This window comes from Heptranchias perlo, chromosome 30 (assembly GCF_035084215.1).
Source record: "Heptranchias perlo isolate sHepPer1 chromosome 30, sHepPer1.hap1, whole genome shotgun sequence".
NCBI classification, from domain to species: domain Eukaryota; kingdom Metazoa; phylum Chordata; class Chondrichthyes; order Hexanchiformes; family Hexanchidae; genus Heptranchias; species Heptranchias perlo.
The window spans coordinates 10,792,674-10,818,280 of record NC_090354.1 but is presented as its reverse complement, the minus strand read 5'-3'; the positions used below and the strand labels follow the sequence as shown (position 1 = coordinate 10,818,280).

Below are 25,607 nucleotides of genomic sequence, written 5' to 3'. Positions count from 1 at the left end.
ATGAGTGTGGGACTAGAATACACTATTGCTTGTGTGGAGGATAAACATCAATATAGACTGGTTGGGCTGGATATCCTGTTTCTGTATTATAATATCTATGTAATTCAATGTATTTTACTTGACCCTTCTTGCCTATATCAAAGCTCTCTATAATTAGGTAAATGAGGTGTGTCCCCATGGGAAAGGAGTGTGTACCCATCCTGGGCAAACAGAAATTCTATCTGTGCAGATTGGGTTGGAGACTCTTAAACATGGTGAGGAGTTTCTGTAAATGTCAGACACCTGGATGAACAAAAAAATTATCAATTTAACCCCCTTTATCTGAGATATTGCATAAATATTCGGAGTAAAACTTATCAAAACATGTGAGGCAGACCAGAATCATTTGAACACTTGAAGCTTTTAACAGAGATGCATCAAAATAGGCTTCATTCTTAAACCAAAATGATACTCAACCCTAATAAATGAGGCTTGACAGGTTTGCAAAAGACCAATTGAAAATATGTTGTCACAAAGCACAACTGTCTGGAATTCCAATGTTTGCACTTCAGCCATGCAAGTTTTTTTTAAATTAGTTATGCCGTTTAAAAACAGGGGAGGGGGGGGGGTCTGTTTATGACACTGTCATCTTTATGAATCAATTAGCAATTTAAATCACAATATTATCAGTGTCTATTATGCACTCTAGTCCCAGCGGTGCCCCCCGGTTGCGGAAGGCCTCAACCATACAGGTGGACACCGCATGCCCTTTCTCCGGGGCCACCCGGGTGTGGAGAAAGCCTCGGAAGAGAGGGAGGCAGCCAGAGCGACCCCCCACCTCCCCCAGGCCACGTCCAACTTGGACCTATGGATGGTCACCTTGGTCAGGCCCAGGAGCAGACCCACGAGGAGGTCGTCCGAATTGCCTACCCCCTTCTCACCGGGTGGCCAAAGATCAGGAGCATGGGACTGAAGTGCCACCAGAAATTGAGGAGCAGCCCATTCAAGTAATGGAACAGGAGCTGCAACCTCTCAGGTTCCATATACACTTGGAAGACTGACTCATCCAGGCCGCGAAAGGTACAGGCAGCCTGGGAGTCCGTGAAGTGGCTTAAAAGCCGCTTTTGTGGGGGCCGCTCATTCCAACACTTTCCACGCCAGATCCTCAACGGTGCAGGAGATTGTGGGGGTTGTGGGGGGGGTCTCCCGCGTAGAGAGCCCACCATTGGGGACCTCCGCCTCCACTGGACGGCAAGATGGTCCGGAGGGGAGACGAAGGGCGACCAAGCGGAGAGCGTACAGGAAGCCCCTCCACGTAGACCGGAATGGCACGTAGGGAATTTCCGAGAGGCGGGTTCAAGTGGTGAGGCGCAGGCTCCCGAGGGAGGCTTCGGGGGCCTGGCGCGGATGAGCAATGGGATGCAAGTTTTATTCTTCATCAACCCCACTCTTCTGCATTCCTGGGACAGGGAGCCCACAGCCCACAGGCTGCTGCACCAATCAGTCCTCATCCCACAAAGAGCTTCTGCCCACCCCCACCCCCTCCTCCTCCCCCTCCCCCCCCCTCCTCTCTCCGCTAGGCCCTCTGGGTATTGTAGTCACCTTTCCGGGACTACAACTCCCGAAATGCACTCGCCCCACCGCCGGTTGGCCGATGTCCCATAGCGCGGCCACGCGATTGGTCGCCGAGCGTCACCCTACCACGGGCGGGGAGCGGCCGCTCCGTCGCTGATTGGCGAACGCCGCTGTCAATCAGCGAGGAATCCCACCTCCCCGCGCCCGCCCACCGCGTAGTTCCGGAGGGAAAATGGGCGGGTTTGGAGAATGCGAAAGCGGAAAGGCGGAAGTGGAGGCCGAGGCTTGGGCCTGGAGTTTTTTTTTTAAAAAAAGAAAAAGATCCGCAAAGGGGAGAGAAGTGGAATAAGAGTTGGAGGAAGAAATATTACCCCGCCGCTTGGTTTCTTTTCCTTCTCCTTCTCCCCATATTCTTTTCACGTGAGTTATGATTTAATGGGAGCTAAAAGTTCCGGGGGTTGAATCTTTTTTTTTTCTGAGGTAAATGCAGCCGTTTTGTTGGGTGTGTTCGCGGCCAGAGTAGGGCCAAGTTTCGTTGGCAGCGGAGTCGGGCATTTCCACCCTGGAAACCCGAATTGAATTCGGTTCCCTCCCTCTTTTTGATGTTGATAAGAAGTTTTTAATAGTGAAAATAAAATCCTTGTTGGCGGAGGAGAACTTTAATAACATTCGAGGGCGAGATTGGATTCAACTTACTGGGGAGGTAAAATGGTACATTGTTCCTGATTTTTTTTTTAAATTGACGTTGGATATATTTAAATCTATTTTTAACTATGTATCCACAAGCTTCGGATGAGTCCAAGTGAATCATAGTTTCTGTATCGAGTCAACTGCTTAAAGAGTTTGTTGCGAAATAAATCCCGGGCACAGTACAAAGCTTTAGATGCATGTTGTTAACTGCCTTTTTGTTGCAGTCAGAAATAATAAACCCCCTTTGAATTCAGTTGCTAGTTAGCCTTCCACCCCGCCTTCCCTTTTTTGTTTCTGGTGGTTTTTAATGCCTTACTTAATGTCTGTGTTTTAATTGCAGCCCAGTTTCAAACTTCCCCTCCTCCCTTTTTTGGATTCTGCTTTTAATGTTATGTGAACTTAAAACTTGCATGTACATTAAAGACATTTATCACTAATATTATTGTGGTCACTTGGCTCAGGAAGTAACATTTACCAGAAACTTTCATAGTGTGGTAAATTGCTGTTAGAGGTAACTACTGTAGTACAGTATATATTCATTCTTGCTTTTCACACTGAAGAAGGGAATATTTAGATGGGGATGGCAAAGTGCTTTTTAAGTGAAGCTGCACAGATGCATCCTGACACATTTGGTGTAACATAGTTTAAAATGTAGTGAACCTCTTTCATGGGAAGATTTTAAGGAATTTATATATGTAGAGATCCTTTTGCAATTCTATGTAGGGGTCTACTGGTCTGTAATTCCAACAAAAAGTTTCCCCTTCCTTTGTAGAATTACACATTTCTCCATTTCCAGGGCATTTGTGCTTGTGTAGTCCATTTTGAGTGAGCTAAGAACCACTATTCCACAATTCCCTTTCTAGCCTGCAAAATGAAACAAAAACAAGGAAGTACAATCCCACAACTGTGCATTTTGTAATTATGTACATGAGTAGACTGAGTCCAAGAGTGATGGTCCAAGTTATGTTGTAAATACTGCAGTCCATTGTTGCAATGTTAGTTGTTCACTTTTTGAATGGTCCTAGGAACATTGGAAGAGACCACAGTAACTAACAATTGTTAAACTTCCTATTTGTTGCTATAACTCATTGTGCAAAGAAGTATGCAGAAGCCAGCAAGATCTCAAAGATGCCAGTGGATTCCTTTTAAATCTTAAAAATAGGAGTGTTTAGAACACATGATTTTGAAAGACTAGTTTTAGCAGTTTCTAAACCTTCCAGTGTAATATGTGTTTTTCTATGTTGGAGCTGAACTGTGAAGATTAAGTTCTACAGTGTTTAAAGTGGTACATTTTGGTAGGAAGAATAAGGAGGCCACATACTTGGAATGTAAGAGTTTAAATGTGCTAGAGGAGCAGAGGGATCTGAGGGTACAGATACACAAATCACTAAAAGTAGTGATTCAGGTTAATAAGGCCACTTTTTTTTAAAAGCAGCAAACAAAGCACTGGGTTTCATTTTCTAGATGGATAGAGTTGCAAAGCAGAGAAGTTGTTAAATTTGTATAGAACCTTGGTTAGACTGCACTTGGAGTACTTTGAGCAGTTCTGGTCTCCACATTATAAAAAGGATACAGAGGCACAGGAGAAAGGTGCAAAAAGGATTTACTAGGATGATACCAGAACTGGGAGCTTATACCTATTAGAAAAGATTGAACAGGCTGGGGCTATTTTATCTAGAAAAGAGAAGTTAGAGGGGTGACCTGATAGAGGCCTTTCAGATTATAAAAGGGTTTGATAGGGTAGACAAATATTTCCACTTGGGGGCGGACGGAATGGAGACCAGGACCAAGGACCATAAATATAATGAAAGCAAAATACTGCGGATGCTGGGCTGGAAATCTGAAATAAAAATTTTAACTCTCTTAACATCTTCCAGTTCTGACAAAAGATCTTCAACCTGAAACGTTAACTCTGTTTCTATTCTCCACAGATGCTGCCTGACTTGCTGAGCTTCTCCAGCATTTTCTGTTTTTAGAATAAATATAAAATAATCACAAATAGATCCAATAGGGAATTCAGGAGAAACTTCTTTACCCTGAGAGTGGTTAGAATGTGGAACTCACTACCACAAGAAGTAGTTGAGGTGACTAGCATAGATGCATTTAAGGGGAAGCTAGATAAGCACATAGGGGAAGAAAGGAATAGAAGGATGGATATGTTGATGGGGTGGGAGGAGGCTTGTGTGAAGCATAAACAATGGCATGGACCCTTTTGGATGAATGGCCTGTTTCTATGCTGTACGTTCTATGTGCTTGTGTGTGTGGCCATGAGCTGATGATTTTGCGTTAATACTATAGTTTGTGAATATTTGTAAACCTTGTTGAGTAATAGTTGACGGGCTAAAATTTGAAGCGGTGGGACAGTAGTGCTCAGATTTTGCATACAATTGGAATATATGGCAATTGTATAGGAGCAGGAGTAGGCCATTTGAGCCTGCTCTGCCATTCAATATGATCATGGCTGATGCTCTATCTCAATACCATATGCCTGCTCTCTCCCCATACCCCTTGAAGCCTTTTGTGTCTAGAAATCTATATCCCCTTTAAATATCTATTTTCTTGAGATTTGTCTGAGGCTACATAAATGCCTCATCTGTATAATCCATAGTCATATTTCTGCCTACTTAGTCAATGATGGAAATGTCATATTTATATTGTGTATATATCTATATCGCCCTAGTTTTTTTTAATTTGAAATGTGTTTGAGACGCAATAGTCTCTGGCCGCAGTGTGACCGGTTCTAATCTATAACAGTGGCACATAACAAAATGCTAAATTTGCAAGTTTTTTTTTTACAAACTGGATCCAATAGACATTTGCAAAGATAAGGAGCTTTTCATTTGGCCTGTCAATATAGTATACTTTTTTTTCTTTTGCAGGGTGCAGGAAGTAATCTTCAGACTGGCAAATAGAAATTTTCTTGCCCACTTAGCCTTAAAAGTAAGGTCGGTTGATTAAGTTCTTCACTCAACTCCGCGTGCAAGGCACCAAGTTCTGTTTTTAACCTATTGTTTTCTTGGCTTTCAATTTAAGGTCATGTGCTGTACAAGGAGAAATGGATTGAATAGGCTTATCCTGGTTTCAGGCTGCCTTTCAGAATGATACCAGGGATGAGGGACTTCAGTTATGTGGCGAGACTAGAGAAGTTGGGATTGATCTCTTTACAGCAGAGAAAGTTAAAGGGAGATTTAATAGAGGTGTTCATGATTGAGGGGTTTTGATTAGAATAAATAATGAGAAATTGTTTCTACTAGTAGGAGGGTAGGTAACCAGAGGATACCAATTAAGACAATTGGCAAAAGAACCAGAGGGGAGATGAGAATTTTTTTATGCAGTGAGTTATGATTTGGAATGCACTGCCTGAAAGGGTGGCGGAAGCAGATTCAATAGTAACTTTCAAAAGGGAATTGGATATATACTTGAAAAGGAAAAATTTGCAGGGCTATAAGAAAAGAGCTGGGGAGTGGGAGTAATTGGATAGCTTTCATAGAAACATAGAAAATAGGAGCAGGAGTAGGCCATTTGAGCCTGCTCTGCCATTCAATATGATCATGGCTGATCCTCTATCTCAATACCATATTCCTGCGCTCTCCCCATACCCCTTGATGCCTTTTGTGTCTAGAAATCTATATCCCCTTTAAATATATTCAGTGACTTGCCCTCCAAAGAGCTGTCACAGGCATGATTGGCTATATGATTCTATAATTCCCAATGTTACTTTGTCAGTAGCTGCTGAATTTGTCTTAGAGATCTAGGCTTGATGTTTGTCCTGCCCCCACCCCCTGGCGTAATGCTCTTCTTTTTTTTCCCCCAGCTTTGTCAGATAAAGGAAACAGAATGAATCAAAGTGCTTTCCTGTATTTTAATTTTGGGTGCTGGATATTTGCGACTGATATGTGAAAATGAAGTGGTAGTGATTGCACATGTAAAGGTGCTGCTTTTTAGAAATATACAGGTGATGTAAATTTATCATGGTGGGGAGGGGGGGGGAGAATTCCTGCAACCAATAACAGAATAAAAAGCATAGCTTATACATTTCTCTTTTTTAAATATAAGCAATACTGCAATATCATTTTTGAATGGGAATGTGACCAGTTTATATTTGTAGTAACTAAAGATTTTTATTCTTGTTAACTACTGCATTCGTACTAAGCACACGTGATTACATATTTTTTGCATTTGCTAATTTTGTTTGATGCCTGCAGTGCAGATCTAATTGTTAAGTATCTTTGGTCCCAAGAAAGGGAAATTCTGCCAATGTTACTGATGCAGAAATACATTTTAATATTGGTATCAAAAATTAGCTCAATTATGTTAGGGTTCTGGTGAGGAGGGGTGAGTTAGACAGAAAATTCTGCAGTCTTTAGACTACCGTTGGAGTACAACTTTTAAAGGGCCTGCATCATATTGAGGGTCATTGGATCTTGGGTTTTTCAAGTGGCCCATGCTATGCTCATTTTAAGAGTCAATTTGCAGACATTTTTAGATTTTACTTCCATCACTAGTTCACAAAATGCTGGAAATATTCAGCAAGTCAGACAGCATCTGTAGAGAAAGAAACAGTTAATGTTTCAGGTCATGAACAGTCAGAACTGGAAGAAGTTGAAGATTAAACAATTTTGAAGCAAGTACAGAGCCAGGGAAAGGCGAAAGGAAGAGAGAGCAAAAGGTCTTTGATAGGATGGAGGGCAGGAGTGATTAAATGACTAAAGGGACGATGGAGCAAGGTAAGGAGGGTTGAAATGGGACAATTAAAGAAACAAAAGCTGGGTCGAGAGCTGTAATTGGCAACATCATAACCATTGGCAGCACTTGTTCGAAAAGGGTCATCTTTCTTTCTCCACAGACTCTGCCCGACTTGCTGAGTATTTCCAGCATTTTCTGTGTTTATTTCAGATTTCCAGCATCCGCAGTATTTTGCTTTTGAACTAGTTCACAAAATCTGTGTTCTAATAAACTTGATCTTTTATGCAACAAGGCCTAAGGTTTCAGGTGGGTTGGAAGGGACGGCCTTTGCGGGGTTTGGGCTTTTCAGTTTTAACATCAAATAATCGGTCTTGTACAATGGAATCTCCTTGGGCTTGTGTCTAACATCCTTGCTTTCATCGTGGATTTTCTCTTGTGTCAAGTTTGATCTGTGGATAAACCATGTTGTAATTTCCCAAGCTTTCTCTGCTTTGTGTTTTGAGATGTGAACATGGAAGGTATCCTGGCTAATCCACAGAATTCATCCCAGATACTAGTTCAGTTTGGTTACTGTGCTATTCTCCTACATCCTGTTTTGTTGGCTATTGTCTTGTTGAAATTAAGTTGTCTGACTTATACACTTTTTATATAACTCCCAATGTCATACCAGGAAGTGGCAATAGTGAGCATATTGTACCAGGTATAGCTCAAGGGCAGGGAGGAATGTGATTCTCGTTTAACTGATCTGTCTAATTTCTTCGTATGCATTCCTTGATCTGATCAAACTTGATTTCAAAGATGTACTGTAGTAGCATATCTTCATGGATTTGTTTTTGGCTCTTGTTTCAAATGTATGTAGATTGGTTTTGATAACAAACTTCAAAATTTGCTTTGTCAGAAATAACATGCATTTCATTGAGTGAACATGTAGGGTGTATACATGACTTGGGATGAAAATTTCCAGGTTTCTTAACTTGTCCCTCAGTGTTTGTTACAGGACTTCCATTTTAACGGTGATTTGACATAGTTTCTATTCTGTAGCAAATGTTATGCAACAAACTTTGAATTTTCACCCCCCCCCCCCCCCCCCCCAAGCTAATTGAGATGGGAGGTTAGTACTGGGGAATAGAACTCTCCCTTTCAGACACAGTGTCAACACCAAGCACTCCTAGGCACAGCATAGGCAGATAGAGTGAAGCTCCCTCGACTCTACCTCAAACAACGTGCCACGTACCCAATCTGAAGAGCCCCCTACTGTATAATTTTGTTTCTATTTCCAACATCCGTCTCCCACGGCCTCTTCATGTGAGCCAGACAATGTCCATCATGGGAGAGGGCATCATAGTCCAGCTGTATCATATATGCACATTACAGCAAACTAGATAAGTGGGGAATGGAATACCAGCTATCCTGCCCCCACCATCCCAGAGGTCCTGAGGCCAATTGTCACAATTCTACAACCAGCACTTGGCCTGAATCAGCTAATGGCACAGATTGAAAATGTTGATATTTAGTAGAAAAAGTGTTCACACTGTAATCTGATTTCTATGCAACTGCCAATATTTCAGCTGAAAAAAACCCTCATGCATCCTTTCACAAGACACCTTAAGCCTGATCGCCATTTTGCTTGCAGTTTCTGTAGTGAACAAGAAACTGAAAGTTCTGTAACTTTAATTGAGTTGTACTGAGCACTAATGATATAGAACCTTCTTTGACATTGTCCTTTCCTTTTGTAGTTTGATAAAAGTTTGGAGACTTGGGCAAATGCAGATACCAGAACATGTTGCGTTGTACGTGACCCACCCAGCTCTAATCTGATGTCAGTCTGTCTGAGAGGATCAAATGGGTTGTGTTCTGTACAGGTTCCTTTTTTTAATGGCTTCTATCAGCTGCTGATATAAATGTTCTCTTTCTCTTTCTCCCCCTTCTCCTCTTCCCCCCCCCCCCCCCCCCCAAAAAAAAATCTTAGGGTTTTAAATTTTTTAAAAATTAAACTGCTTTTCAAATGACAGACTTGCAGTTCCAACAAAATGAAAACAGCAATGGCTCTTGTAGTATACGTAGAAAATGTCCCAAATTTATTGGACTGGGCTTGGCAGAATTGTATTGCAGTGCTGTCTGGTTGAGAGAAGCATGTGATTGTGTAGTTCAGGTGACCAATTGCTTTGAAAATTGGCTTTAACAATGAATGTGACTTGCAGTGTAATCTTCATGTGGATACAATGTAGCAGTCAGGAAACACATTGCAAAATGTAGTTGAGCAGAGAGCTGCTTTTGTGCAGCCAGAGAAATTCCAGAAGGTTAATTCTCTTATAAGAAATAGGAGCCGGAATAGGCCATGCAGCCCCTCGAGCACAGCGCCACTTGCAGCATAGCTGATCTTATATTTGCAGTTAAGCTTGCTACATATTGCTGTGGTTAAGGGGTTGCGTCTCCGGTACTGACTATTTCTTAAATTTGGGCTAATTGGACTGACAGCGCAAGAACTAATGAGCGAACAGCAGGTGGAGCTGTTTTGTTTGGCATCTTAGCTCAGAAGAGGAGCAAGCTGATTCAGGCTATCTTTTTGTCTTTGTTCTCTGGATATGAGCAGTGCTGGCAGGACTGCATTTATTGCCCATCCCCAGTTGCCCGAAGAAGATGGTGATTGTAAGTAATGGCTTACACACTTAAGAGGCATTAAGAGTCAACCATGTAGTGTGGACCAGATTGGGTAGCAGTGGCCGGTTCCCTTCCCTGAACGACATTAGTAAACCAGTTGGATTTTTATGACAATCTGGCAACTTGTTTTTTTTTCTTTCCTAGTACTAGCCCACTGATTTATTGATATCAAACCTGAATTCATGACCTCTGGTTGCTAGACTGGTGCCATAACCACTACACTACTCCAGATGTAGCTAGCTTGCTCCCTGTTGGCAGAGTGAAATATAATTGTGCCAGACCTTGTGACTCATTTTATTTTCACCCAAATAGAATGTTTTAAAAAGGGAAATGGGAGATTGGAGAAGTGGTTTAAAATATTAATGGTGGTTTTGTGGTATAGCTCACTGGTGTGCTAGTATGCTGTGCCATGGAGGAGGAAGTGGTATTGTATCTTCAAATGTTCAGTTGTCAGTCTATAATTACCATAACAATGGTGCTATGAGAGGTGCGAAGAGGCCAGGCATTTCCTTATGTAGGGAAGACTTGAGTGGCTCTCTACCATGTTTATGCATCTCCCAACAGCTGGTTTGAGGGCAGCATTGGTTTAGAGTGGGTGTCTCAACCTCTTGGGCTGTGGATGGTGTAGGGGAAAGATTGTACAAAGTGAGACCAAATTACTGAGCAGTTGCATTATGCCAGAAGTTCTTGATCTGAATGTGTTTGGTAGAAGGTGTCCCATGTAGGATAGTTGACTGTTGTAATGCAGCTTCTCATTGGTTACAAAGCATCAATGGAGGCATAAGACAACCCCCCCCCCCCCCCCTTGAGCTGTGGAATGGTATATATTACAGCTAGCCAAATGGGGAAAAATTGGAAGCATTGAGGAAAAAATTCGACAGTAAATTCCTTTCTTTCTCCTCTGTTACGCCCCAGGCCGCCACACTGGGTGCATGTCCTAAGGACAACTTGATTTCTGATTTCACAAGAATGGCATTGCTGAGGTCAGAATCTCACTGCTTGGAAAAGACCAGCTGGATCATTTGAGCCTGATCTGGCATAACTTCTGTACACCCTGACCCCCAGCTGCCACCCACCAGCCATGCAATCTATGGAGTGGCAGGTAAAAAGAGAGAGGCCCATGGACCAATTTAGGAAAATACTCTGGGAACTTCCCTTCTGATCACCAAAGACAATCAAAGATGTTTCAAATGCATCCCCCAATACTCCATATCTTCTATATTCATTCAGGAACTTGCCCAACTCCCTTCTGAATGCTTGCAGCAAATCCACATGTTTTGTATACTGGCAATTTGTCTGAGGTCACTGACTGTGAAAAGAAGTACCTCCAAGATGTCTAAACTAGTTCTAACTTATCCTTATGTCCTCTGTTACTCCTTAACCTATTTAGCTTGAATAACCTATCCACATAGACTAATATTGCAGACAAAACTAAAACTGCATCCCCAACATGTATTTAATTATTTGGGACTAATTAAAGTAACTAGCTTCGAGGAAGGGGGAGAAGCTCAAAGTGGAGTTTCATTTTTAGTCAGTCAACCTGGCTGTATATCTGAAATCCTCTGCTAGTAATTCCAGCTGATCGAGCATCTACTTTCTCCAATGTGCAGATTTTTGTCTATCTGCCTTTCTCTTCCCTTTTCACTTCTGTTTTCTTAGCTTGCTATAACTTTTCTTTAAAGCAGAAAACTGACTTTTTTATTTTAAAAAAACTTTATTTTCTACACCCCAACCAGCACACAGAGAGTGTCACTTTTTATACAGATGAAAATTTACATTCACTGTGAACACACAGAATTTCTGTATAAATAGCAAGCAGCAGAAAATTTTCTTTTCTGCTTCCCCTACCTGAAAAGTGGTCATGTTTAGGTTAATGTAAGAAAGATTGAGCCTGGGTCAAGAATAGAATGGTTTCTAATGAAATGTTAAGGGAATGGTGTTTAATGAGCAGAATGGTATAGTATGAAAATGAGTCACTTTACCAGCAGTGCCATTAAGGCCCACCACCATTTTGGAAAGCTGGGCCAAATACTGGCTTGTTTGCTTTCCCTTGGTATTTGGTTTTTGTGATTTTCCTAAAGCTTGTACTTCAGCAGGAATTCAGTAACTTACAATGTGAGAAGTCCAAGGGTGCCAGGAAGAAATAGCATTGTTAGTTGAATGTAATATAGTGTCTGTAGCTAACCTCTACTGTGGCCACATGGTATCCTGCTGCACGATATTCATCCAGATGGTAGTTGGAATGTGTAAAGTTATAAGATTGTACAACATCTGGTTTTGGTGGCTGATGAATTATTCAATAATATGCTCATGACCGTTGGCCAAATCATTTTGCTGTTTCTTTGGGCAGGTTCTTGTGCAGGCATTGGATGAAGTTTTGGCATTTGTGGAAGATTGTAGTAGAAACTGTTCAATTTTCTGTTTAGTATTCTGGTCAGTTTTTTTTTTTAAGTACTCTGGTTAAGGTTTCTAGATTTGACAGCTAATACTATTGATACTCCAGTTTGTGCAATGAAGTATTAACATCACTAAAGTCAGTACCGTTGATCAATTAACCAATTTTTCTGTTTCTTAAGCCTATTTTTAAAACCCGAGTACTTTATTCTTGCCATTTAGTCAACTTCCTTTACTGTTTAGTCAATATATTTTCTCTTAAAAGGATAATTCCACTTCAGATTACTGATGTTTGAATTTATAATGGGCCTGGAATTGCAAAGAAGTGTAGTTATTTGGAAAATGGATAGTATGGTTTGAAAGTACTATTAAAGTTTGGTGTATGATTTGTATTTCAGTGCTTTCTGACCTGCAAGTCTTAGGATGTATCTCTGGCACAATTGTGAGCAGTCTTTTGGTTAACATGTTCTCACATGTGCCACCTTTGCACTCTGATAACCAATGCACTGAATTTAGATATTTTGATACAAGTTGGGTCTGAATGATCAGAGATGGGTTGACACTCCAGAGCTGAGTGCTAGTTCGCTGCTGTGGCCTTCACCTAAATGGAGGATAGTTGTTTTTCCCCTACAGGGCGGTTGAGGGTAGTAAATTGGGGCTTGAATAACTACCTTTTATCCATCCAGCTGCTGGCTAACAGTTGCCACAGAGGCAACCAGGAGTTTCTGCTTTCAGATAAATGAGTGTTAAATTGTTTGAATAGACATCCCTGGAAGGTGGGAAAGTGGACATCTTGAGAATAAATCTCATCTTAAAAATGCAAATGAAATTTCAACAAAGACCACTTAAACATTTTGTGAACATTTGATATTTACAAATTAATTCTGTTTCACATGCTAACTTAAAACTGTTGAAGCATAACTGCCAAGGAATCTTGAGTCTACTATTATACAGTAGAGAATTTATATTTGTAGCTCAGATTTACATTTAAAATTTAATGTAAGCTTCTGTTCTGAGAAAAATCTAAGACAAGGGATGCATTCCTAATAGTTTTGGCTGCGATGCTATTTAAAAGGTATTTGCTCTGAAAGTTTGAATAATACTTGCCCTGTTTAAGCCTTTGTTTTGGTAGTGAAATGTTTTTGTTTCCCTCACTATGGCTCCCCTCTTAAAGGTGGAGATTTGTGCTAGGGTATCTTGCCATAAGCATTGGCAACTCTGATATGTTACTCGTGACAGGTTTTTGTGTGGTTTGAGGTGGTGTGCGTCAGGAGGCTTTTCAGCTACGGCGGAGCAGCATCACTACTGTTCCTGGGTCGTTGTGTACACTTCTGTCGGGGTCACTGGATAATGATGAGGAACAAGAACCGAAGCTGTTTCTCTCCTACTTCCCTTTTATTCTCTCCCTCTCCCATTCACCACTGTAGCATCCCACTTCCATATGGGCTGATCCAGTGCAGCACAGGCTTGGGATTAACTGGGGAGTTTTTCTGATCTGTTTGGCTCAGTATTTTGCAAAATAATTGCAGGTAAATTTTAAACTTTCTTTCCAGTTTGTATTTCTAATTGAATTAAGGTTGGAAATGCAGAACTGTATGTTTGACATAGTCTGTTCTGCAGTTATCTTTTCATCCTTCTCTTTCCTCCCCCACCCTGAAGAATATGAGGCTTAGTGGTGCTGTGGTGAAATATTTAGTCATGCAGATCAGGAATGTCCTAGTTTCATTCTCTACTGTATTGATTTAGCCAGTGTCAACCTATGAATGTTTTCTCTTAATATCCAAAGGGAGAGTAAAATTGTACAAGGTTTCCATTCCTGATTATTACCTGTTGACTTGATGGAGATTGCACCTGTGGACGTTGGTGAGGATGAACTAGACTTTGGCTGTGATGCCCTTTATGGAAATTAGCCCATCAATAGTATTGTCAAAGAATAGACAAATTTGGTTAAGATACTTGAGGCCTGCTGGTGCCTGTAAAACCATATCCAGTATGAGTCAGTGTCTTGAAGAATGTATGGAGAAGGGGAAACTGAAGGAGAGTTTTGGGGATTTCTCCTGGTCACCTCCCAACCTTTGCAATATGGTCCAACAAGTCAGTTGGTGGGGAGGGGAGGGGGAAAAGAGTCCATTTTGGTTTCAAATGGTTGTCCCACGACATGACTGAGAGAAGGAGGGAGACTAGACCATGTTTGAGACAACGTCTGGATATAGTTTTATGACCATTTCCTGCAGCTTGATTTTATAAATAGCTTGTATCCAAGCTATTGAGTTCAGATGTGTTTCTTCATTGACACATTATAGTTTGCCTCTCATTTTACTATGTGTACAGTGTCATTGTTCCCATTAATAACAATTTAGCAACTGTGCTGTTAGTAATGGTATAGTCACACTACCCTGCTGCTCTCCAAGGTTATGTACTGTAGAATTTGATGGCGAGCATTTCTACTGGAATAGATCATAGTTATCTGCTATTTATCTGAGTAAATTTTTCAAATGCGCAGGTGCATTTCCATCATAACTAGTGGTATACAATGGATGATTTTACTAATGTCGCTTCCTAGACTTGCGGCGGATCATGGCCAATGGCCAAAGTAAAAATCCATTGCAATGGGATTCTACTCGGGGCCTGGAGTGTTTAAAATAGATGTTTGGAGGCAGAAACGAGCACAAATTTAAATTAGAGAGCTGATTCGTCTTGAGGACTTGTATCTGTCTGGTTAGTTCATGAGATGGAACAGTGATTCCCTTTCCATTGAGGTTATACAAACAACACTGTAACCAGAGATTTTTAGTCTTCAATTACTCAAGCACTCTGTGATCCTTGCACTATTTCTGATTTACTGCTTGGATTTTGATGTGTAAATAGTCACATTTGTGATCACTAACCACCACGTTCACAACACATGGGATTAACGATCCAAATTACAAAAAAAGCATCACATTCGACTGGTAGCTTAAGGCTGGGAACTGGCAACCCGCTCCCGCCAGATATATAATTTCTGAAATAAAAACAGAAAATGCTGGTAATACTCAGCAAGACAGGCAGCATCTGCAGGGAAAGAAAGAGTTAACGTTTCAGGTAGATGACCTTTTGTCAGAGTTCAGACAAAAGGTCTTCGACCTGAAACGTTAATTCTGTTTCTTTCCCCACAGATGCTGAGTATTGCCAGCATTTTCTGTTTTTTATTTCAGATTTCCAGTATCTGCCGTATTTTGCTTTAGATATATAATTTCTGTTGCTTTGCACTGATGAGCTAAGACACTCAAAGCTGCACCACTGAATAATTTTTTAAAAAGGCAACACAATTATTAATTTAAACAGTAAACTACGATTCCTGTGATTGCACCAAGCATACTGTGGAACAAGGCCAAAGTCCCAGCAAATTGTGGCATCCGTAATGCCATAAGTCACTCATTGCATAATTTCCGCCTCCATAATGGCGTGCACCAGAGATGCACCATTACTGTGGCGCTAGCTTTTAGCAAATTCGGGTCGCACAATATATTTTGGAGCTGTCCCTTGAAGGCCACAGAGTTTAAGTAAACAGAAGCTCAGGTCATTGAGTTTTAATTGTTTGCTCAAGCAACTTTACCGACTGTCATGTGCAGGTTAAAAGCAACCAGCATTTAAGATTGTTTTGTGTAGGTAACAGTGTGACATCTGGAGTCTGTATATCTACATCAGCTGGATCTCTTATTTGGAGGTGGGGGGTGGTTGGAAATTGCTTCTCTTGTATAGAGTTCAGAAGAGGAAAAATCTCCAGTAATTGCTTTCTTTCCCACATTGCCTATCCAAGTGCTTTGTTGTAATAAGCTATTAAAAACATGTTCAAATAAAATCTAATGGATCCCATTATGTAGACTTGACTGGCTTCTATGTAAATATCTGCGTAACCTGACAGCAGTGAGGTCTTGGACTGCTTTGAATTGAAACCATGCCAGCAGAGGTACTCTGCACAGGTAAAGTGGTTCTACATGCAGGTAATTAGTTGTCTCATCAGGGCCACGTATAAATGTCAAGCCAATTAAAAGGAAGTTGATCACAATTAAATGTTATTTACCTTATTTCTGTAAGTGTGTGTGGTTAAGCAATGAGTGCTGATATTGTAAAGACAACTTGCTGTAGGTGCTGCCTAGTGTGGCTGTATGAGGGAGCTAAATTAACATCCTAGTTAATCAGTATCTTTCAGCTCTGATGGTGACCATCCCTTTTGAAGGAAAAATAGTTCAGTGCACTTCTCTCCCCTCCCTTAAAAACAGAATCTGTTTACATGAGGACAGATTCAGAGAGCAGCTTCATGGCATTCTGCAATGTTAGGTCTCCTATTTGTCATTGGTGGCAGAGCCATCTTGCACTCTCACTCTAGAATTCGTTCCCTTAACGCCATTGTCTTGCTGCATCTCTCTCCGCCTTAAACCCTGCTTTAATACCTACCTCTTCAACCACCTCCCCTAATTTCTGTCTTGCTCCAATTGAGATTTTTGCCATGTTAAAGATGATGTATAAAAGTAAGTTGTTAAAGGCTAGCTGGCTGCCATTTGAAATTAGCAAGTGGCACTGGTTGGTTGATGTAGAAAATTATATTATGGTATAAGTACTATAAATCCATAATGTAATCACCCTTAAACTATCAGTCATTAAAAACATTTGACATTCAACTGTGCTTTACTTTGCTCTGGAAATGAGAGAATCGAGCTGTTTTGTAACCTTCCAGCATATGCCCAGTGCATTATGCAAACAAAATCAATAATGGATGTGTACCCAGATTTTACTGTCTCTTGGCGGGGGGGTGGGAAGAACCTGTGCTGAAGTCTTCCTTTTGAGTTCACTATTGCCGTTGGATTGATTCAAGTGTCAGCTTTGCTCAGTGGTGGCACTCTCGCCTCAAGTCAGGAGGTCGTGGGCTCAAGCAAAACTTGAGCACCAAGTCCAAGCTGGCGCTTCCATAATGCACACTCCTTCAGTACTGCATTGATGGTGCTGTCTGTCAAATGCGACTCTTGCATCCACCTTAACAGATGGATTTAAAGGTGCCACGGCTCTATTCAGAGATATCCTGGCCAACGTTCATTCCTCAACCAACGCCACGAAACAGATTAACCGGCCATTTATCTCTGTTTGTGGGACCTTGCTGTGTGCAGATTGGCTGCTGTATTTGCCTATATGTGACTTCAAAAGTGATTCATTGACTCTGAAATGTTCTGTGACGTCCTGTGAACCTGACGGTTACTGTATAAATTAAAAAGTCTCTTCAGTGTAAGTGTTTCCTCATCTCTTGAGATGTCTTTGTTTTATGGAGTCTCTTAACCCTGACCCCTCTCTCTTTCCTCCCACCTTGAAACCTGCCAGTTTGGGACTTCACTTAATTGGAACTACTCTAATCCTATATGCTATGTTTGTGTGTCTTGGGGCAGTTCAATTTGCCTAGAAGTTTTCCTATGTCAATTCCAAGACACAGGAGGCAGCAGGCTCTTACCAGCTGAGTACACGTGTTCAGGCTCTAAATTATCTTCCTTCACCGAATGGAATTTTAATCTATCTACAGGCCCCTAGTGCTGCTGTCCAAGGGGTTCAGAAACTGTACTGGTTTAGTATATTAGGATATGAATTTCTTTCCTGAATGATTTTCAAAATAAATTCTTTCCTCCATCCTTTTGAAATAGACACTTCCAAATTGAATTGACATCAAGGGATACCATTAAACTGTTTGGAGTCAGACCAGTTGAGCTGGCACAGAATTTAAAATGGTACATTTGCATATCCCTGAACATTTTTTTGCTTTGACAGTAACAATGACTGCAGGTTGAAATCCAACTCTACACTCCCAATTGTATTGGCAGAGCACATTTAATACTTCTATTTACAGTTACACTTTAAATGGGCTGTATCATTGTTTATGGGATATATTTCCGCTATGAAAACCCATAGGACCAATACACGTGCATTTGGAAAGAGTTATGGAAAATGCTGACCACCTTCAAGTTCAGTTTAAAATAATTGAAATTCCCAAACCTCTGGATCCGACCTTCAAGAACATTAGGAAATGTTTAACTTTTTAGTATTCTTGTACCATGTGAGGTATCTGGGTATTAGAGCACTGAAAAGACCAACTTCAAAATAGAGCAGAAACCAACTGCATGAGTGCAAATTAAATAATTTCAAATGCTTTTTTTTGAAAAAGCACTTGAATTCCCAGTAGTTGCTTTTAACTGAACATGACAGCGATATGGCAGTGCCTTGCCGTTTGTGAGCTGGTAACATTTAGTGCTTGGATTAGCAGTCAGCAACTTTTGGGTGTAACAAACATTATACAGTCAGTGAAGACAGATTGGGCAAAGAAACATTCAGGTACTCCCAATTTTAGATTGCTCATGTAATTGTGTTGGATCAGTACAGTGCTTTTCTGTATAAGTGCACCTACAGGTAAGGAAATAAATTGCTAAGATTTGGGTATGCATTTGTATACTTTGTTTTGAGTACTAAAGTGGTTGTGTGTTCACCAACTTTGCTGTGAATTGCATGGGGAGTTGCAAAGGAGCGCAAATAAATCTTGCTGATAGAACTGACTGAAAGGAAAATGTTTACTTGTTGACATGTACAAAACTTCTACCCAACATACACAATTGTTTTTATAGATGGGGAACTAAATTAATGGATTAGAATCACTGATTGTTGGATGGATAATTTCTTATTTATCTGCATATCATAGTTCTGACATACATCTCAGACACAAGATGTCCTGTTCTATTCTTATGTCTTTATGTAGGAAGGTTTAGCTCTGGATTATCATGCTTAATTTCAGTTGACTATAGTTAAGATATAGGTTCACAAACTTTCAAAGACTCTGCAACTCCAATGTTATTTTTTCTGCAAATTGCACTGTCAGAATCCTGTTTCAGGTATTCTTTCAGTGTTGCGGGGGAGGGGGGGTGGGGTCATTTCTTAATTTCGTAAGATTTTAATTGTCAGTAGCCCATGTTGTAGGTACAAGCCAGGTGCAGTTTTGAAAATGGAACACGCCATCTGGGTATGAAGTCCTTTTATGTTCTTATCTCTTATTCTGTTCCCCTTATCTTTATCCTGCTTCTACAACTAAGATCTATATGATTATACTTGTACTGTTCAGCAAGATTGAAACTGCAGTATAATCGCAGTAGATTATAACCTCTGACTTCTATCCCGGCCTCTTGCCTACTCCTGTTCCTATGTAATTATGCAGCCCCTCGAGCCTGTTTTGCCATTCAATTAGACCATGATGGATCTGTACCTCAACTCCATTGCCCCACATCCCTTGATACTCTAACCCAACAAAAATCTCTCTCTGCCTTGAAAATTTCAATTGACTCAGCATCCACAGTCTTTTGGGGGAGACCCAGATTTCCATTGCCTGTTGAAATATTTCCTGATTTCACTCCTAACTGGCTTAGCTCTCATTTTAAGGTTATGCCCTCTTGCTCTAGATTTTCCCCATTAGAGGAAATAGTTTCTCTATCTACCCTATCAAATCTCTCATTTTAAATAACCTTGGTTAGATCACCCCTCAACCATTGCAATTCAAAAGATTCTTGATTTTGAAGAACTTGTGCTCTTTATTTCTGTTTCCACTACCTGTTCTCTTCTCCTGCCTCCTCTGTCTCAATAGCCACCTTTTTTGCTTATTTCCTCCTTGAAGCCAACCATTTATTCCATTGACCCCTTTCCTTTTCTGCTCCAGCACTGGAAACTGATCTTTTGATCATTATGCTTCTGGAGCTCTCTTCCAAAACCACCTTTTGCTGCCTCCTATATTTATAAAAAAAATCTTTCTTTTCTATCTCCCTCTCTCTCTGTGTATGTATTACTTTCCCCTGCAACCCAATTCTTTTACTTTCTGTTCAATATACAGTGTCTATCTCATTCTTGTAAGAATATCACTTATACGGTAGCATAGTGGTTATGTTACTGGGCTAGTAATCCAGAGGCCTGGACTAAAATCCAGAGTCATGAGTTCAAATCCTGCCACGGCAGCTGGTGAATTTAAATTCAATTAATTAATTAAAAAATTCAATTAATTAAATAAAAATCTGGAATTAAAATACTAGTATCAGTAATGATGGCCATGAAACTAGGGAAGGAAGCCTGCCGCCCTTACCCGGTCTGGCCTATATGTGACTCCAGACCCACAGCAATGTGGTTGATTCTTAATTGCCCTCTGAAATGGCCGAGCAAGCCACTCAGTTGTAAAATCTCGCTACGAAAAGTCATCATAAGAATAAAACCGGACGGACCACCCGGCATCGGACCACTAGGCACCGGACACGACAACGGCAAAACACCAAGCCCAGTCGACCCTGCAAGGTCCTCCTTACTAACATCTGGGGATTTGTGCCAAAATTGGGAGAGCTGTCCCTCAGACTCGTCAAGCAACAGCCTGACATAGCCATACTCACAGAATCATATCTGACAGCCAACGTCCCAGACTCTTCCATCACCATCCCTGGGTATGTCCTGTCCCACCGGCAGGACAGACCTACCAGAGGTGGCGGTACAGTGATATACAGTCAGGAGGGAGTGGCCCTGGGAGTCCTCAACATTGACTCTGGACCCCATGAAATCTCATGGCATCAGGTCAAACATGGGCAAGGAAACCTCCTGCTGATTACCACCTACCGTCCTCCCTCAGCTGATGAATCAGTCCTCCTCCATGTTGAACACCACTTGGAGGAAGCACTAAGGGTTGCAAGGGCACAAAATGTACTCTGGGTGGGGGACTTCAATGTCCATCACCAAGAGTGGCTCGATAGCACCACTACTGACCGAGCTGGCCGAGTCCTGAAGGACATAGCTGCTAGACTGGGCCTGCGGCAGGTGGTGAGCGAACCAACACGAGGGAAAAACTTACTTGACCTCGTCCTCACCAATCTACCTGTCGCAAATGCATCTGTCCATGACAGTATTGGTAGGAGTGACCACCGCACAGTCCTCGGAGATGAAATCCCGTCTTCGCACTGAGGACACCATCCAATGTGTTGTGTGGCACTACCACCGTGCTAAATGGGATAGATTCAGAACAGATCTAGCAGCTCAAAACTGGGCATCCATGAGGCGCTGTGGGCCATCAGCAGCAGCAGAATTGTATTCCACCACAATCTGTAACCTCATGGCCCGGCATATTCCTCACTCTACCATTACCAACAAGCCAGGGGATCAACCCTGGTTCAATGAGGAGTGTAGAAGAGCATGCCAGGAGCAGCACCAGGCATACCTAAAAATGAGGTGCCAACCTGGTGAAGCTACAACTCAGGACTACATGCATGCTAAACAGCGGAAGCAACATGCTATAGACAGAGCTAAGCGATTCCACAACCAACGGATCAGGTCAAAGCTCTGCAGTCCTGCCACATCCAGTCGTGAATGGTGGTGGACAATTAAACAACTAACGGGAGGAGGAGGCTCTGCAAACATCCCCATTCTCAATGATGGCGGAGTCCAGCACGTGAGTGCAAAAGACAAGGCTGAAGCGTTTGCAACCATCTTCAGCCAGAAGTGCCGAGTGGATAATCCATCTCCGCCTCCTCCCGATATCCCCACCATCACGGAAGCCAGTCTTCGGCCAATTCGATTCACTCCACGTGATATCAAGAAATGGCTGAGTGCACTGGATACAGCAAAGGCTATGGGCCCCGACAACATCCCAGCTGTAGTGCTGAAGACTTGTGCTCCAGAACTAGCTGCGCTTCTTGCCAAGCTGTTCCAGTACAGCTACAACACTGGCATCCACCCGACAATGTGGAAAATTGCCCAGGTATGTCCTGTCCACAAAAAGCAGGACAAATCCAATCCGGCCAATTACCGCCCCATCAGTCTACTCAATCATCAGCAAAGTGATGGAAGGTGTCGTCGACAGTGCTATCAAGCGGCACTTACTCACCAATAACCTGCTCACCGATGCTCAGTTTGGGTTCCGCCAGGACCACTCGGCTCCAGACCTCATTACAGCCTTGGTCCAAACATGGACAAAAGAGCTGAATTCCAGAGGTGAGGTGAGAGTGACTGCCCTTGACATCAAGGCAGCATTTGACCGAGTGTGGCACCAAGGAGCCCTAGTAAAATTGAAGTCAATGGGAATCAGGGGGAAAACTCTCCAGTGGCTGGAGTCATACCTAGCACAAAGGAAGATGGTAGTGGTTGTTTGAGGCCAAGCATCTCAGCCCCAGGGCATTGCTGCAGGAGTTCCTCGGGGCAGTGTTCAGCTGCTTCATCAATGACCTTCCCTCCATCATAAGGTCTGAAATGGGGATGTTCGCTGATGACTGCACAGTGTTCAGTTCCATTCGCAACCCCTCAGATAATGAAGCAGTCCGAGCCCGCATGCAGCAAGACCTGGACAACATCCAGGCTTGGGCTCATAAGTGGCAAGTAACATTCGCGCCAGATAAGTGCCACGCAATGACCATCTCCAACAAGAGAGTGTCTAACCACCTCCCCTTGACATTCAACGGCATTACCATCGCCGAATCCCCCACCATCAGCATCCTAGGGGTCACCATTGACCAGAAACTTAACTGGACCAGCCATATAAATACTGTGGCTACGAGAGCAGGTCAGAGGCTGGGTATTCTGCGGCGAGTGACTCACCTCCTGACTCCCCAGAGCCTTTCCACCATCTACAAGGCACAAGTCAGGAGTGTGATGGAATACTCTCCACTTGCCTGGATGAGTGCAGCTCCAACAACACTCAAGAAGCTCGACACCATCCAAGATAAAGCAGCCCGCTTGATTGCCACCCCATCCACCACCCTAAACATTCACTCCCTTCACCACCGGCGCACTGTGGCTGCAGTGTGCACCATCCACAGGATGCACTGCAGCAACTCGCCAAGGCTTCTTCGACAGCACCTCCCAAACCCGCGACCTCTACCACCTAGAAGGACAAGGGCAGCAGGCGCATGGGAACAACACCACCTGCACGTTCCCCTCCAAGTCACACACCATCCCGACTTGGAAATATATCGCCGTTCCTTCATTGTCGCTGGGTCAAAATCCTGGAACTCCCTTCCTAACAGCACTGTGGGAGAACCGTCACCACACGGACTGCAGCAGTTCAAGAAGGCGGCTCACCACCACCTTCTCAAGGGCAATTAGGGATGGGCAATAAATGCCGGCCTTGCCAGCGACGCCCACATCCCGTGAACGAATAAAAAAAAATATTGTCACAGCAGTGCTATGTCATGCTCCTCCTACCTGTCCCAACACAGTCACCATTTTGCAAGAGGTTTCCCCAACCCTGACTGATAGTGACTAAAATATTCAAGGTCTGATGTACTTAATGACCCTAATGATCTAGTGCCATCTAGAGAAGCAGATGGATTTGCAGTCATCAACTGAATTGAATAATAGTGAAGCAAATAATTGCACGAATTAAGGAGTTGAAGTGGTGCTGGCTCGTGCCACTTGTCACAAGGTTGTAAATAATGAATATTATTTCAGATCAGAAGATATAGCGGGTGGGGGGATAATTGATATCAAACAACAAATTAGATTTGAGTACAGAGCCATATGTAAAAAAAAACTTGCATTTATGTAGCACTCCAATGTCTCAACATCTCGCAGCAAATTACTTTGAAGAGTAGTGGACAGCAGATCCTAGAATCAACAATGAGTGACTAGTTTTTGATGTGTCTGTATTCTGAACCTCAACCTTTTATTTTTCTGTACATCCAGCTGCCTGTTGAAGTATTGCAATTTGAGATGGTGACTATATTAAAAAAATGTTTTAACTGTGATCATTTTTTGTATATGTTTTGCAGTTCTGAACTTGGTGATAGCTGCCTCTTTGGAGTCCAAACCTTGACACCACACTGTTTCTGCTGTTGAAACTTGGAACAGTTCTGAGAGCCTCTGCACTTTAGGCCATGGCGAGTCGGGGAGGCGCGGCTCGATCCAATGGACCAGCCGCTGGAAACAAAATCTGTCAGTTTAAATTGGTTCTCCTGGGTGAGTCAGCAGTGGGTAAATCCAGCCTCGTATTGCGCTTTGTGAAAGGACAGTTTCATGAATTTCAGGAAAGCACAATTGGAGGTAAGTGGAAGTTGACAGTAATATTTTGAATTTTGTAGTGCGGTAGCTCTGCAGTTTTAACATCAAATCTTTAGACAGGGTAGTCAGAAGCTGACAGGCAGTGGTTTACTAATGTAGAGACTGGTAGCTGCAATTCGGGTTCCAGCCAGGCAGAGCCCTGTTTACATTGCTTGCTTTCCGCCTGGCTGGAACTTCAACTCTCCTGTTTAAGGGACAGTTCTGTGCATGCCTGAATACATGCATGGGCAGAGCTGTCTCCCCAAGTTATAGATTTACATATACGTTGAACAAGGTGGGAAAGATCTCTGACAACATTTAAATTAAGGTGAGGTAGGTTTAGAAAGTCCAGCTGAGCCCCTCACACTTCATAAACCAGAATTGATACTGCAAAGAGCGTAAATCCAGTGTAGTATCAAACCAAAACGGCGTGAAACTATCCCCTATGGAGAGTCTTGCTTTGCTTTGGAGTCGTCAGGCCCTGACTCTCTCAAATTTGCACTGCCAGTTTAGTGTTGGTAAGAAGCTGAAATTACTTCATATTGATAAACTTCAGTGTAAATGCGAAATAAATGAGCAATCCACTTCACACAAGGACTTTGAAAAGCTTCTAAAATACCTGCAACAGCAGCTTTCATGTGGGAGAACAGTCCAGTGAGCATGTGCTTAAAGTATTGCAGTAAATGCATTCAGTCAAGCTAGTCTTGCCACTGTTGCGTGAAATGGAAACATCATAATTAGTGCAGAGATGTGTTCTTGTTTGATTTTCACACTAATAGATCAAGATCTGTCTGGTTTCAAGTTACAAGAACTTCTATATTGTGAACTTGTAGTGAGGCCAACACACTTAAAAAAAAAAAAAAATTACAGCTGTATTCTGAGATTTTCTTTTGTCTTGGCCAAGTAAATTATCTGGAGGCTTCATGTGTTAAAGGATAACAAATTCATTAATGGCTGGACCATCACAAAAAGCTATGTTTTACAGAAGCTGATGGGTTGCACGTTGTAGCATTGATAGTTCCTGGATATCCAGATGTATAAACATTGACAAAATTGTTTGGCTCAGTTAGTAGCAAACTCCTGAGTCAGAAGGTTACAGATTTAAGCCCCCCTCCAGGACTTCTCGACTGATTTCAATGTAGTACTACTGATGCATTTATTGTCAGAGGTACTGGCCTTCAGATGAACTGTTAAACTGTGTGTAAAAGGTCCCATGACACTATTTGAAAGAGCAGGAAGTTATCCTGATGTCCTGGCCAGCATTCCTCCCTCAATTAAAACCACAGGAACAGATTAACTGTTAATGCAGCTCACTGGTTAGTTGGGCTGCAAGTAGTTCACCAGTAAGTCATAAGATGCCATATTATTTCTCTGAAATGTCTTGGAATTTCTTCTGAGTGTAGTTTTAAGCTACTTTTTCTGGTAATGGAACATTGAAATGTGGATGAACGTGAAGTGATATTAGATCTGGTCTTACACAGTACTGTACAAGTACACAATTGCTTCTGGTTTATTTTTGTATTAGTTTGATCATGGCCTCTATCACCTGTCAATACAAGTCT

The 25,607-nt window shown here is 42.1% G+C and overlaps 1 protein-coding gene across 4 annotated transcripts in view; it reads left to right on the top strand.

The window, feature by feature from the left end:
* Positions 1-1,795: 1,795 nt before the first annotated feature.
* LOC137299899 (ras-related protein Rab-5C) overlaps positions 1,796-25,607 on the top strand; it is a 39,104-nt gene continuing 15,292 nt past the window's right edge. Inside the window, exons 1-3 of one of the 4 annotated variants that reach the window (XM_067968878.1) lie at positions 1,796-1,974; positions 5,124-5,184; positions 23,778-24,048. In XM_067968878.1, coding sequence (XP_067824979.1) covers positions 23,883-24,048 — 166 coding nt within the window. In that variant the 5' untranslated portion in view covers positions 1,796-1,974; positions 5,124-5,184; positions 23,778-23,882. Of the gene's footprint in view, positions 1,975-2,235; positions 2,258-5,123; positions 5,190-23,777; positions 24,049-25,607 lie in introns of those variants that run through there. The other 3 variants (XM_067968879.1, XM_067968877.1, XM_067968880.1) reach the window with 3 other exon arrangements.